This window comes from Malaclemys terrapin, chromosome 8 (assembly GCF_027887155.1).
Source record: "Malaclemys terrapin pileata isolate rMalTer1 chromosome 8, rMalTer1.hap1, whole genome shotgun sequence".
Lineage (NCBI taxonomy): Eukaryota > Metazoa > Chordata > Testudines > Emydidae > Malaclemys > Malaclemys terrapin.
This window is the reverse complement of record NC_071512.1, coordinates 35,283,052-35,298,178: the sequence shown is the minus strand read 5'-3', so window position 1 is coordinate 35,298,178 and position 15,127 is coordinate 35,283,052. Positions and strand designations below refer to the sequence as shown.

The window sequence follows — 15,127 nt, the reverse complement described above, 5'->3', positions numbered from 1 at the left end:
TGCAAGTAAAAAATCAACCCCAGAGACAGAAGCGGCATTTTTGATCTTTGCTGCTCTGTTCTGTCCCCTGCGTGTATCTTTGTCTTGTCTTCTAGGAAATGGGATTGGACTTTAACAGCTATTGCAATGACAGCTCGAGCCCATTTCAACTAACTTCTTTTCTCACCCTCCCACCCCAAAAAACCCAGTTATCATATTTAACACCATCTAAAAGACTGTCAAACATGGGTTTTTTTTCCAATCTAAAAACCTCTTTCCAGCTAAAATACAAAAAAAAAAAAAAGGAGTTTAAATAAGTCTCTCGCAAAGCATTTGAAATGTAAAGTATTAGCTGTTTTTCCTTCTTTTCTGTATCTTTAATGGAAGGTTAAAATGATTTTTAATGGTCTGTTTGCCAAGGCACTAAGCAAGCTAAAGTCTCTGTATACTGTGACAAAGTTCCTCCTCTATCTTGAAGTATTGGGAGCATAAGCTTTCGTGGGTAAGAACCTCATTACAGATTCTTGCATCTGAAGAAGTGATGTTCTTACCCACGAAAGCTTATGCTCCCAATACTTCTGGGAGTCTTAAAGGTGCCACAGGACCCTCTGTTGCTTTTTACAGATTCAGACTAACACAGCTACCCCTCTGATACTTGACTCCTCTATCTTGGTGGGTCCTGCGCTTATTGGCAGATTTTCTTGCCTCAGAGATTCACCATGTGGGTTGGGGAACAGCCCAGAGACCTTCCCCTCTGGAAGAACCCACAGTCCAGGTCAATTGGGAGGTTTGGGGGGAACCCGGGCCCGCCCTCTACTCCAGGTTCCAACCCAGGGCCCTGTGGACTGCAGCTGTCTATAGTGCCTCCTGTAACAATTGCATGACAGCTACAACTCCCTGGGCTACTTCCCCATGGCCTCCTCCAAATACTTTCATTATTCTCACCACAGGACCTTCCTCCTGGTGTCTGATAACGCTTATGCTCCTCAGTCCTCCAGCAGCACACCCACACCCTCTCAGCTCCTTGCACCTCTTGCTCCCAGCTCCTCACACTCACACCACAAACTGAAGTGAGCTCCTTTTTAAAACCCAGGTGCCCTGATTAGCTTGCCTTAATTGATTCTAGCAGCTTCTTCTTAATTGGTTCCAGGTGTCCTAATTAGCCTGCCTTAACTGGTTCTAGCAGGTTCCTGATTACTCTAATGCAGCCCCTGCTCTAGTCACTCAGGGAACAGAAAACTACTCATCTAGTGACCAGTATATTTGTCCTCTACCAGATTCCTGTACCCCACTGGTCTGGGTGCGTCACAATACCCAACGCAAAACCTTGTTTAACGTTAAACAGTGACAGTGTTACATTCACTCCTTTGGCCTCTACAAGTATCAGGGGGTAGCCGTGTTAGTCTGTATCTACAAAAACAACAAGGAGTCTGGTGGCACCTTAAAGACTAACAGATTTATTTGGGCATAAGCTTTCATGGGTAAAAACCTCACTACTCTATGCATCTGAAGAAGTGAGGTTTTTACCCACGAAAGCTTATGCCCAAATAAATCTGTTAGTCTTTAAGGTGCCACCAAACTCCTTGTTGTTTTTGGCCTATACAGTCCATCTAAATTAGTGCAACAGTTTTGGCACCCAAGATGGGGCCTAAAGGGTTAATACATACCCAGTAGCTAATAGCTTAGCAAATAAGCAATTGGTTTTTAAAGGTGATTTAAAACAAAAATTTGTTTTAAAATTTTACATGTGTTATTCTAGTTTGCAAAGCGAACCATTAATGCTTTTGTTTTTTAAAAGGTTTTTTTTTTTAAGTTATAAATTCTTTTACATTTTTTTAACAAATGCTTTGTTTTGTTTTCTTTTTTCCCCCTTTATTTTAGGGTTTGTAGTTTTTATAAACAGTAAAAACTTTAAAGGTTTAATGTAAAAGTATTTTTAAAAAGGAAAATTAGGAAAATAATGTTTTAAATTGTTAGATTGCTAAAGCAATCTTTTACTAAAATGACATCTTAAATGACCGCCTTCTTGTTAACAAAATGCCAACTTAATTAAAAGCTGCTACAGCATTAACTATGCATTAAATCTCAAACTACCAAAAGCTATTGCAACACCAAACTTTTTTTTGTAATTTTTGTAAAAAAATATCAACCCCAAAGAGCCAGAAGCTGCATTTTCAACCTTTGCTGTTCTTTTCTGTTCCCTTTGTGTGTCTTTGTCGTGTTTTGTCTTCTAGGAAACAGGACTCGACTATAACAGGAACAGCAACAATGACGGCTCCAACCCATCTCAACTAACTTTTTCTCTTCCTTCTGAAATCTCTCTCCAGACAAGAAACAAGAAAACAGTTGCTGAAATAAGTTTTACTTACTACTCTATATTTAAAATGCTTTAACTGTTTTTCCTTCTTTTCTATATTTTTAATAAAAGGTTAGCAAGCTCTTGAATGGTGTTTGCTATGATACTAAGCAAAGTAATGTCTCTGTATACCAAACCTTGCTTAACACTGTTTAATGTTAAACAGTGACGGGGTGATATTAACACCTTTGGCCCATATAGACCATCTAAATTAATGCAATAGACTTCACCAAATGCTTTGGCATTTGGTCTTTTCAGAGACCCCTAGCTCAGAGGGGATCAAACGAGGCTGCTACTTCCCCCATGGGATCCTGAGTGAGTTCATGCAGCTTGGAAAGGAATCCAAAGTTCAAGATGTTGGTCTAGCCCCCTCAGTGCAGCTTGCCTGGGAACAGTGTTGAGTGGAACACTGCAAAATTCTGTGGCAGCTGCTTGCTACCTGCTGGTGTTTGAGGAGGAGGATGGAGGTTCTCATTAATTTATTCCTCTGTATTTATTTTAGAATTCTCTAAATCCATAACAAGCTCCCTACAGTCTGATCCTCTCTCACCACGGTAACAGAGGGTCACTTGGCCTTAAAGAGCTCCTCAGGGACCCTCAGAAAGCTTTGAGGTTAGATTTTCAAAGGTCACAGCTTGCATTTTAAGGGCCATTTTTGAGCCCTTGTGGGGAAGATGACTGACTAACCATCCCACCTAATCAGTGCACATAGGCCAAATTCCAGCCCTTTGTGGGAAGTCTGCATGAGAGGGATTTGCACAGGGGATCGACAAGTAGTCTGGAAAGGACACAGTTGGGATGGAGGGCACCTGCTCATCCAGGCAAGGCTGGGTTAGCAGTCACCTCTTGCTGCACCTTTCCCCCCCGCCCCAGGATTTGGGGCCATTGGATCTGCTCTGTGTTCAGCCTGATTGTCCATGCCCCTGTTGCTTCACCAGCATGCTTACATGCCCCCATGCCACAGTCCCTTGGAAAGAGCCATTTCAGAACAGTGCCCTGCAACATGCAGGGCTAAACCACCCCAGAGGTGGCTTCATGTCAGTGGTCAATGCATAAATTGTGTAGGTTTATGAAGTGCTTTGGGATTCTTCACAACACTCTAGAAATCCAAGATCTTATTGTGCCTGTCCCTTTGCCTCATCCCTAGCTGCTTTTTAACAATGTCTGGGACTGTCCTCTGGGCTGTTGTTTTTATCAGTGTTTAAGGTGTCTGGGTGTGTCTGTTTCCTGCAGATGTCTCATGAAAAGGAAAGACCCAGCGTCCAAACTTCCCCAATCATCCCCAAACCTCGTGGGGGAAGGGCTCACTACGCGACCTGGGGCTTTATTGTTCTCTGCGTTTTTGCCCTGTATCACATGGAGCAGTCCTGGAACCATGCCGCAGAGAACATCACCTTCTACTTCACGGCCCTGCAGATCGGAGCTCTGCTCAGAGGGGTTTGCAACTTCGTGGAAGAGATTTGGCATGTGCAATCCAGGTGACTGAATTTACAGCTCTCTGCTCTTGAGAGGCACTCTCAGGCTGGCACTTGTAAATGGGCCAGGAAAGAAAGTAAGAGAACTAATCGCTGTGAGGGAGGTGGGCGAATGTAGGTGCATGGTTCCTACTAGCTATACAGGAGCTGTAAAGGAATCCAAAGAAGCATAGGCTTTGCAATCTGGTCTCTGTGGTGGTTTCCCATCTGCCCCACTCTCCTGTCTGTTGATGTCCCTCAGGTTTCTCTACTCAATCCCTCCCTCTTCTCTCTCCCTCTCTCTAGTATCTTGTGCCTTTACTATTGGGAGCAACTCTGCAGATTGCCCATTACCCATAATGCCCAGGCAGGAAGATGCATGACTATTAAGTCACAACTTAGTGCTGTCCCATGCCTATGTCCTACACACCTATTAAAGCCCATGGAATCTACATGGGAGGACATCATCTGAGGGGGTTCTCTCATGTTGTCCTATGTGGGGTCAGGGTTTGCTTCGTCTCTGGCGCAGGTTCACGTCCAAACCCACCAGATCTCAGATGTCCCTGGGTGCCATGTCACCCCAGTGGAGCCAGGCTGCCTGGGCCTGCCCTGGCTGAGGTAAAACCCAGGGCCTCCAGTGCAGAAGGCTCCCCAGCAACGGCACTCCACACTGGGGCTGGATTGCCTTCCCCAGTAAGCTCTACAGTGCTGGTTGGAGAGGCGGTGGGCACTGCCGTAGCTGTTACTTCCCCAGCATGGGCCCACTTGCTCCCTGCTGGCTGAGTCCCCACCCATGTGGACAGTCTTTTATAGGGACCCCCTGGGCTGGGAAGAGAAGAGAATGGAGAGAGGTAAATAGTGATGTCCCCCAGTGGTCTATACTGGGGCCGTCCTATTCAACCTATTCATAAATGATCTGGAACAAGGGGTAAACTGTGAGGTGGCAAAATTTGCAGACGATACAAAATTACTCAAGATGATTAAGTCTCAGGGAGATTGCGAAGAGCTACAAAAGGATCTCACAAAACTGGGCAACAAAATGGCAGATGAAATTCAATGTTGATAAATGCAAAGTAGTGCACATTGGAAAATATATTCCCAACTATACATACCATATGATGAGATCTAAATTAGCTGTTACCACTCAAGAAAGAGATCTTGGAATCATTGTGGATAGTTCTATGATCCACTCAATGTGCAGTGGCAGTCAAAAAAGCAAACAGAATGATAGGAATCATTAAGAAAGGAATAGATAATATGACAGAAAATATCATATTGTCTCTATATAAATCCATGTTACGCCCACATCTTGTATACTGCATGCAGATGTGGTCATCCTGTCTCAAAAAGATATATTGGAATTTGAAAAGGTTCAGAAAAGAGTAACAAAAATGATTAGGGGTTGGGAACGGCTTCCGTAGGAGGAGTGATTAATAAGATTGGGACTTTTCAGCTTGTAAAAGAGATGACTAAGGGGGATATGATAGAGGTCTATAAAATCATGACTGGTGTGGAGAAAGTAAATAAGGAAGTGTTTTTACTCCTTCTCAGAACACAAGAATTAGGGGCCACCAAATGAAATTAATAGGCAGCAGATTTAAAACAAACAAAAGGAAGTATTTTTTTCACACAATGCCACAGTCAACCTGTGGAACTTGTTGCCAGAGGATGTTGTGAAGGCCAAGACTATAACAGGGTTAAAAAAAAAAGAGATAAGTTCATGGAGGATAGGTCCACCAATGGCTATTAGCCAGGATGGGCAGGGATGGTGTCCCTAGCCTCTGTTTGCCAGAAGCTGGGAATGGGTGACAGGGGATGGATCACTTGATGATTACCGTTTCTGTTCATTCCCACTGAAGCACCTGGCATTTGTCACTGTCGGAAAACAGGATACTGGGCTAGATGGACCTTTGGTCTGACCCAGTATGGCCGTTCTTATGTTCTTATCAATGCAGTGGGGGTCTCTCCTTCTCAGCGCAGGGGTGTGCTGGGCCTGGAGACCCCTCTGCACGCCGATCTGGAGGCGCAGACTGACAGCCCTGTCTCCTTGTTTCCCTTTTCCTCAGACACCGCAGCAGCTGGTGGAGGGTGGTGGTTGCCTGCCTGAGCCCAAGTCTGCGCTGCCACGCACTCCTGCTGCTGGTCAGCATCTGCGCCTACATGGCCCTGTTTGGTGAGACTGGGCTGCAGCTCTTCCTCAACCTCATCCTCGTCTGCCTCTGCCAGCTCCTCAGCTTCGCCTTTGGGCTTCAGGTAAGGGCAGGACACCCCAGTCCCCAGCAGCCTGGCAATGCGCCCCTCTGCTCCCCAGAGAATCCCCAGCAATCCTGGCAGGCATAGCCAGGCCAGCATAACCCAGGTTATGTGGTGCTCTGCCCTCCACTAGTGGACAGACCACGTATAACATTTTGAGTCCTCTAGCTACACCCTTTGGCTAAGGAGCCTGGGTTCTCTAGTTCACATCATGGACTCATGCTTTAAGGTCCTGAATTCCACACAAGTGGTGACTCATCCCGAGATGTCTCATTGCAGCTGCACATGGGAATTGCAACAACTGAACCTAATCAGTTTCTCAATCAATGTTGTGAACTCATTGGGACCCCCGCTCTGAAGTAGATTGGAGCACGGTTCATCTCAGTCTAGCTTCATTCGTTGCCTTACAGGAAGAACTAGGAGAAGTGGGATGAAACTGAGCAAAGGAAAACTGAGAATGAAGATAGCTCACGTGGCAGGGGCTGTGCTGGGGCTGTGCATCCTGTCTGGGCTGTAAAAATCACCAGCACTAGTAAGCATTCCCACTAGTAATAATAGGAGATGCTTCTTCAGGATGTGATATCTATGGAAGACATTCCTTGGTCCTTTAATCTGGACTGGGGCAAGCACTGAGGATTATGCTGCAGGGAACGATCCTGCATCACAAAAAGGGTGGAGAGCTGAGCTGCTAAGTCAGGCCCATCTCTGATCCCTTGGGAGGTTTAATCTGTTGCAAGGGAGATTCAGGTTAGATATTAGGAAAAGCTTTCTGACTCTAAAGGTAGTTAAGCCCTGGAAGAGGCTTTCAAGGAAGGTTGTGGAATGCCCATCACTGGAGGTTGTTAAGAACAAATTGGACAAACACCTGTCAGGGATGGTCTAGGTTTATTTGGTCCTGCCTCAGCGCAGGGGGCTGGACTTGATGCCCTCTCAAGGTCCCTTCCAGCCCTGCATTTCCATGATTCTAAGATGGAACCTCGCCGTGTTTGCTGATGAACCCTGCCTTGTCTGCACATGCTGCTCTTCTTCCAACTGAATTGTTTTAGAAGCCACAATGCAGCAAAATTCTTTTCATTAGAGCAACCCCATTAATATTTGATATCATCGTCCTGATGCCACCATCCATCTCGGCAGGGAAGCTAGCGAACTACTCAATTCAACTAGCTTTTAATGAGCACTACCACCCCAGGGTTCCAGTACCATCCCCAGCACCCGCAAAACTCCTACTGGCATTAGAACGTTGGCATTTTTAAACCTGGCACTTAAGTGAATGCTTGGGAGGAGAAGTATATTTAGCTGCTGTCTCCAAAGGGTTAAGTAATGGGAGTGCTGCAGGCTTCCAAAGCTGCCCTCTGCTCTCAATAATGCCAGTGTAAAACCAGGTATTTCTAATGACTTCATTAGGGTTACTCTGAATTGACACTCCAGATTCAAGGATTAGAAAACATGCCTTACAATGATAGACTCCAGAAAGCTCAGTCTAGTTATTTTAGCAAAGAGAAGATTAAGTGGTGAGTTGTTTACACTCTATAAGTATCTACATGGGGAACAAATATTTAATAATGGGTTCTTCTTATAGTTTTCGCTGCTAGATTGAAGATTCAATAGCTGGAGGTTGAAGCTAGACAAATTCAGTCTGGAAATAAAGCATATATTTATAATGGTGAGAGTAATTAACCATTGGAACAATTTACCAAAGGTCATGGTGGATTCTCCATCACTGGCAATTTGTAAACCAAGATTGGGTGTCTTTCTAAAAGATCTGCTCTAGGAATTATCTTGGGGAAGTTCTTTGGCCTGTGTGATACAGGAGGTCAGATTAGTGATCACAATGGTCCCTTCTGGCCTTGGAATCTACGACACCACTAGAACTGAGAGCAGAGTTTGGCCCATGGTGAGAAATAGAGACCCTTACAGAAATTTTGAAATGAGAGGATTTTGGTGTAAAAGGAGGATCTAGGATGCCCAAGGGGTTTGAACACCTAATCTATATAATAAAATTCTCGGATTATCACCAGTCTCTGTGTCACACTGAAATTTAGACTCTCTGTTGAGTCATGGTGAAGTGATGGACACAGCTACAAACATGGTTGAGAGTTCTTTTGTTTAGAATATCACCAGGTTCAATCACCACTGGGATTCACCATCTGTTACCATCCAAGTTTTAAATTCTAGACCATTTTGACTTCTCAGACTTCACCCCTGCAACAGCAAGACATGTATTTATGCCATGCCAAAAGTCCTAGGCCATGGTGATATCAGAGGTAACTCAGCCAATCACCACCCTTATTCTACAGCTAATTTGCATGCAGTAATTTCATGGGGTAGAATAGAGGTAGACTGTGCAGATGATAGATCATGTGGCTCAGCTGCCACACCTGTGTGACAGCATGGGCTTCCAGCCACTGGTCCACACCAGAGGCTTTGAGCATCTCAAGCAGGGCATTTGCAGGCTGGATTTCTGGGCTGTATTCCCAACTGTGCCACTGAAGCCTTAGGCCTCATAGTGGTGTATAGCAGACCTGGAAGTTACACATGTGTGTGTGATCAGAATCGGGCCTACTCTTTGATTTGTGGTAAGACATTTAACCCTAGTGGACCACCCTTTCCTCATCTGTTAAGGGAAGATGATTATTGACCTGCCTTGTAGGGCTGCTGTGGGAGTTGAGTAGGGTTGGGTTTATAAAGCTCTTTGAGGAGCTCTAGACCTGCAGTGTACGGCTCATGCAAGGGAAAGCATGGCTGCTTGGCTTTCAGGTGTATTCAGAGAGACAGCAGGAGACACAGTCACCAGTGGGTGTGGGAGGAAATCCCGCTTAGCTTGTAAGATGGTTTAGTTATGGCATTTCTTCCTTCAATCTGTAGAGTCCCTCTGCAGTGGAAATGTCTGAAATCTGTGAAAAGAACAACTGCAACGTAGCACATGGACTAGCGTGGTCTTACTATGTGGGGTATTTAAAGTTAGTTCTGCCACGTAAGTAGCTGTTTCCCTGTTTGTATGGGAATATAAAATCCTTTGTAATAAAACTCCTCCTTTGTACATGTTAAGGGGGAGCCAATTAGTTAGTCAGAAAGCTGCTACTCTCACTTCATTTGTCTCTGCTCCATGTTCTCTTCCTCTAAGGCCTTAAAGACTTGATCAGTGAGTTCAACAGAGCCAATAACAATTTGCTGAAGTGCAAGGAGACCTGGAAATTGCACATCCTTCTCCCAATGAGCTGTGAGATATACGATGACCTGCAGAAGGCTGACAGCCACATCCAGTACTGGAAGGATCTCCCGGCGCTGCAGCTGGACCGTGCTGGCACTAAATGGAGAAGCTACAAACAAAGCATCTATACAATTTTGGGTGAAGACAAAAAGGTACATTTATCATCACACTTCTCTAGCTGAAGGGCCACGGGAAGGACGGATGTGAGCAGAGACGGGTCTGGTACACAAAGTTTAGCTGTGGATCCAAATTCCCCCAAGGGTTGACAAATTCAGGTGCTGGATTTTGGCTTGGGCCCACCTCTAGCCAGGAGACATGAATAGTGTAAAGGTGGGGCTCCAAGATAGGGCTGTAGAGCCTCCAAAGGGCCAGTTCAGAACAGCATCCAGCAGTTGGGATGAAGAGAAGCACATGCCTTTGCACAGCCCTGGGATTCACACAAGGCCTTTCCTTGCAGCCATAAACCTCTGCAGGAAAATCCCGGTTTACTTAGCTGTATGCAAACCCTCTACACAGCAAAGCTCCTGTCTGCACTAAATCCAGCTACACCCAGGAGCAGCACTGACCCTGTTGTATGGGCAGCAAAAACAGCTTTGGGCATATACCCCTATGCAGTAGGATAAGGCCTTCCTGTTCCAGCCTCCCTCCATCCCCCAATATACACACTGTCAGCTTGATCACCGTCCCTGATTCCCTCTCCCTGTTCCCATTTGTCTCTGGCACTATCAGGCTGTGGCAGACACTGAAGTGCCTTGTCCCTCTGCCCGCTTGGACAGCAGAGTGCTGACTGCACCAGTCCGGTTGCCCAGCGTAGAGGCAGACCCACCGCCATGCTTGTGAGCAGGCAAAGAAAGCAGCTGTGGGGAGTCTCTTGGCTGCCCAGAGGCAGCAGGGCCAGGGTCCAGTGGGGAGGGAGCTGGAGTGGTCCTTGCATGGGCACACAAGGCCCTCAAAAGCTTAGGTCTGACCCTGCTTGGCAGTGCTCTGGCAGCTGCTGTGTTGTGCATAGGAGGGGGCCACCAAAGGGTTCAGCCAGCAGCGCTGGGATTCCCGGGGGCCAGCCGCCTGGGGAGGGATGCCTTAGCCATGGTCTCAGGACTGCTGGGGTAATGCCCAGGTTTCTCCCTCTCCCGTCCCTCTAGTTGAATTACTGCATTGTGGAGTATGCCCCCCCGCTGCAGTCCCTCTACGCTATGTCCCAGGATGAAAGCGCCGCCTTTGGCCGGGAGGATCGCCTGGAGCAAGCCCAGCTCTTCTGTAGGACCTTGGGAGAGATCTTACAGCGCTCCAAGGAATGCGCGGGCTGCTACCGGCTCATTGTGTATGAGGGTGAGGAGTTGGGGGACTGCACAAGGGGAGAAGTGCTGGGGTTTTCTCCACGCCCTGATCCTCAGGCACAGGAGTTCACTGCGGCCTCCGGCGCACGCCCAGCATGGCGGTTAGTATCAGGATTATACCATCATCTCATTGGTGCTCTCTGGTGTCACTGTGCTAGGTAAGAGTGGCTCAGGGTCCCCATCATAGGTCACGTGGGCCCTTTAATGCACATGGGCTCCTGTGGCATGGGTGGCTGGGTCCTCTCACACCACAGCCCCTTGGGCCATGGGGAGGTTTCTGCAGTGCACTGGGGACCTTTCATGTGCAAGGCCTCCTGATTAATGGGGTCCCCGATGCCCCTCCCCAGGCTCTAAGACAGGGGGATCCCAAAACACAGCCACTATCCCTCAGAGGTAACTCTGATGCTGTGGGGTAGGAAACCCCATTTAGCCAGTTTTGCCCTCTGCCTGTTTCTCCTGAGTTTACTGGAACTGGATGACAAAACCCCAGCAGGGCTTCCTGAAAAAACACTTGGAGAGGAACATTTCTCATTTTGCTCAAATTTTGAGTGAAAATTTTCCATTTTTTTTTTAGTTTTGTTTTGGTGGGGGGAAAACACACCCACTCACTTTCACTCTTTCACTTTTCTCCACTGGAGAAAGGGTGGGAAAAGTTTAAGAAGTGTGAGAATGGGTTTTTTTTCCCCTACTTTCTCTCGCTTTTTTGTGTGTATTCCCCTGTTTTCCACTGGGGAAAAAATGTAAAACTGGGGGAGGGGGCAGGGGTTCCTACCAAAATGAAAATTCTCAACAAGATTCAAAAAATTCTTTTTGAAATTCATTGATAAATGAAATGTTTCCACCTTTTGGAGCATGGGAGAGAGAAATTTTTCATTTTGGTCAAAAGGCGTTTTCTTTCCCCTCCCCCTGAAATGTTTGGATGGAAGAGCATCCAGCAGCTTTACATTTCACCCTTTCTTCCAACAATCAGCAAGTCCAATGCTAGACACCTAGCTGCATTGGCAGCTGCAAGGCTTGAACCTGTGAATTTTAGGTTAGCTTATATTGTATGAAGCTTCTGGACCTCTAGCTATGGCCTGGCTGCCACTAGAGTGGCCCACTGAGTAGGTGTAAGATGCATGGGCAGCAATGGTACCTCTTCTTGCTGAAGGGTTTGGAGACTCTGCTTGCTGGAGACTCAGCTTGCCTTGGATTCCAGCCCATTGAAACTGGTGGGGTTTGTTTTCTGTTTTATTTTCCAGAGTCGGGAGACAGCGACAGCCATTTCCTGTCAAAGGAGATCCTAAAGCACATCAGACAGCAGCACTTGGAGGAATACACCATGTGTGAGGGGAATCACGAGTCCAGCACCTTCCTCTCAACAGAGCCCAATATCCTGATCAGTGACTCGGAGCTACCCGGGCCTCTGCGGAGCGATGGCTTCTGAAACCTGCGGATGGGACTGGCAGGTTACTCCCTCTTCAAGCATACAATAAATAAATAAATAAATAAATTAATGGAGATATCCCATCTCCTAGAACTGGAAGGGACCTTGAAAGGTCATCGAGTCCAGCCCCCTGCCTTCACTAGCAGGACCAAGTACTGATTTTGCCCCAGATCCCCAAGTGGCCCCCTCAAGGATTGAACTCACAACCCTGGGTTTAGCAGGCCAATGCTCAAACCACTGAGCTATCCCTCCCCCCTTAGTCAAAGAGAGAGGACTAAGACAGTCAGGGCCATCCTTAGGCATATGCAGCAGACATGGCTGTGTAGATCACCCTAAAATTTGGGGTACCCCTGGGTCTTAGTGTCCATCCTTCCACCTTTTCCTATCCCTGTTCTGACCCTTCCTGCAGGCTCCCACCACAGCTGGCTGCTGCAGCCTGGTGAGTCTTCCTCCTGAGGGGATCTAGTACTTAAAAGTGAAGAAGCCTCCAGCCTGCCAGACCTATTAGTACAACATTGAAACTGTTAAAGAGTTATTCGAGTGGCACTGAAGCCATTTAACAGGCATTTGCCAACCCCCAGGTATATACTGTCAGTTTCTGAATTTACTGACAAAAACAGTTGTGCATTACTGTAATATTTACTCAGAACATGTCAGTCTTCAGGACCTTAGTTTAAAATTTTCTTTAAAAATATTTCATTTAGTGAGTTGTGAAGATTATAAAATCACATCTCTAAAAAAATCCTTGCATAGATTTTTAAATGCACAATTTGAGTATTCATCTTTAGCCTTAAATGCTTGGATCTTCAGACACATTTTTTAAATAAATCCTTCAAAAGACCACCCTTCTCTAAAATACACATTTTAATTTTAATTGCTATAGTACAAAAAAAGTGCTTCCTGTCCTTTCTGTCCATCCCTTTCTCCCTTCACCCCCCTGTTGAAGAGAGCCCCTTTGCTTCCAGATAGCTGGACAAACGAGTTTCCCTTTCTTTACTTCTGACTATTTGATTAATTAGTTTTAAGAGAACCCTCCAGCAAAATCTGTACCTTAGAAAAATATAAAATCCTTTGTTATGCCTAAAATCTTTAGAAACATATTTTTTAAAGTTGGTGAAATTTCATAAACATGACTATTGTTATGGAGATCACACAAAGTAAATTAGTGTTCCCTTTTTCTGAAAGCAATGAACATTGTTATGAACACACTAAACCTCTGTGACTGATTAATTTAAAATAATGTCTTTGTTTCAGTGAGTTAAATATGTAGTGATCTGGAATGCTTACTTTATGAAGGCTTAGAAATACTGATTAAGAAAATGTAAAACAGAAGAGCTGCATCATGTTTTCCATAATATTTAATGTTGTATTCAGCAGGACAGCTGACTTGCCCTTACTACAAAGTTTTTGCAAAGAAATCTTTGACAAACTTCAGGATATATCAAAAAACCTGTGACTGACATTTTTTATTCCCAAGTTTAGTGCTTTTAATTAAGTACCTTCTGCATGTCCAGTCTTCACCATCTGGCATGCAGTGGAAAACATGCTCCATTTTGGGTTTTTTTCAAATGTCATTTGCTTCATTTAGGGTTACCATACGTCCGGATTTCCCCGGACATGTCCGGCTTTTGGGGGCTCAAATCCCCGTCCGGGGGGAAATCCCCAAAAGCCGGGCATGTCCGGGAAAATCGGGAGGGAGGGAGGGCTCGGCCGGGGCCTCTTTGGCCGGGGCCGGTGCGGGGCCGGGGTCGCGGGGCCGGGGGCATGGTGCCGGGCCGGGAGCCGGCCGGGCGTGCGGTGCAGGGCCGGGGTCGCAGTGCTGGGCCAGGCTGGGCGCGGGGCCGGGCGGGGAGCAGGGGGCGCGGTGCCGGGAGCCGGTCCGGGCCCGCGGGGCCGGGCCGCCGGGGGGTGCGCTGGGCCGCGGAGCCGGTCCGGGGTCGCGCCGGGCCACGGAGCCGGTCCGGGGTCGCGCCGGGCCGGGGGGGTGCGCCGAGCCGGGAGCCGCGGGGTGCGCCGAGCTGGGGGGCCGGTCCGGGGTCGCGGGGCCTGGGGGTGCGCCGGGCCGCGGAGCCGCTGGGGGGTGTGCCGGGCCGGGCCGGGGGGGTGCGCCGAGCCGGGAGCCGCGGGGTGCGCCGAGCCGGGGGGCCGGTCCGGGGTCGCGGGGCCTGGGGGTGCGCCGGGCCGCGGAGCCGCTGGGGGGTGCGCCGGGCCAGGCCGGGGGGGTGCGCCGAGCCGGGAGCCGCGGGGTGCGCCGAGCCGGGGGGCCGGTCCGGGGTCGCGGGGCCTGGGGGTGCGCCGGGCCGCGGAGCCGCTGGGGGGTGCGCCGGGCCGGGCCGGGGGGGTGCGCCGAGCCGGGAGCCGCGGGGTGCGCCGAGCCGGGGGGCCGGTCCGGGAGCCAGTCCGGGGTGGCGGGGCCTGGGGATGCGCCGGGCCACGGAGCCGCTGGGGGGTGCGCCGGGCCGGGCCGGGCCGGGGGGGTGCGCCGAGCCGGGAGCCGCGGGGTGCGCCGAGCCGGGGGGCCGGTCCGGGAGCCGGTCCGGGGTGGCGGGGCCTGGGGGTGCGCCGGGCCCCCGGGGACCGGCCGGCAGTGCTGGGCGGGCCGGGGGTGGTCGGCCGGGGCCGGCACCCCAGGGCCCGAGCCGACCCAGCCTGGGCCGCACCTCCTCCCCCCTTTACCTGCTTCAGGCTTCCCGCGCGGGAAGCAGGGGAGGGGGCGGAGACTTTGGGGAGGGGGCGGAGTTGGGGCGGGGCGGGGGGCGGGGCTGGGGTCCCGTGGAATGTCCTCCATTTGGAGGCACAAAATATGGTAACCCTACTTCATTTGGGTTCAGGGATCTAGCTGGAAGGGGGTTAGCAGGGAAGGGGAGGGAAGAGAGGAGGGAGACAGTGGGAAGAGGGTGTGGCCTGGAAGAAGTGGAGGCGGGGCCTGGGGCAGAGCAGGGGTGAAGTATGGGTGGGACCACACGCAGAAGAGGTGGGCTAGGGAGCTAGCCTCCTCAAGCGGCAGCTTTACCCACCGCCCATGACAGCAGGTAAGAGCGGGTTGACTCCCGCACATCCAGCGCGCGCTGCACTGTCCTTAGGCTGGGGCTGTATTCGCAGAGCCAAATG

General features: G+C 48.9%; 1 protein-coding gene across 2 annotated transcripts; it reads left to right on the top strand.

Annotated features, from left to right (window-relative positions):
* The first annotated feature begins 2,367 nt into the window (after positions 1-2,367).
* Positions 2,368-13,706, top strand: STING1 (stimulator of interferon response cGAMP interactor 1). Of its 2 annotated transcripts, none has more exons than XM_054036524.1 (7): positions 2,368-2,407; positions 3,569-3,813; positions 5,856-6,042; positions 8,908-9,016; positions 9,167-9,405; positions 10,396-10,582; positions 11,832-13,706. In XM_054036524.1, exons 2-7 carry the CDS (start codon positions 3,569-3,571, stop codon positions 12,014-12,016), a joined length of 1,152 nt encoding a protein of 383 aa, XP_053892499.1. In that variant the 5' UTR covers positions 2,368-2,407; the 3' UTR covers positions 12,017-13,706. The 2 variants fall into 2 exon arrangements, with proteins under 2 accessions (XP_053892499.1, XP_053892498.1); XM_054036523.1 differs by having other exon boundaries at positions 10,396-10,691; positions 11,832-12,017.
* The last annotated feature ends 1,421 nt before the right edge of the window (positions 13,707-15,127 follow it).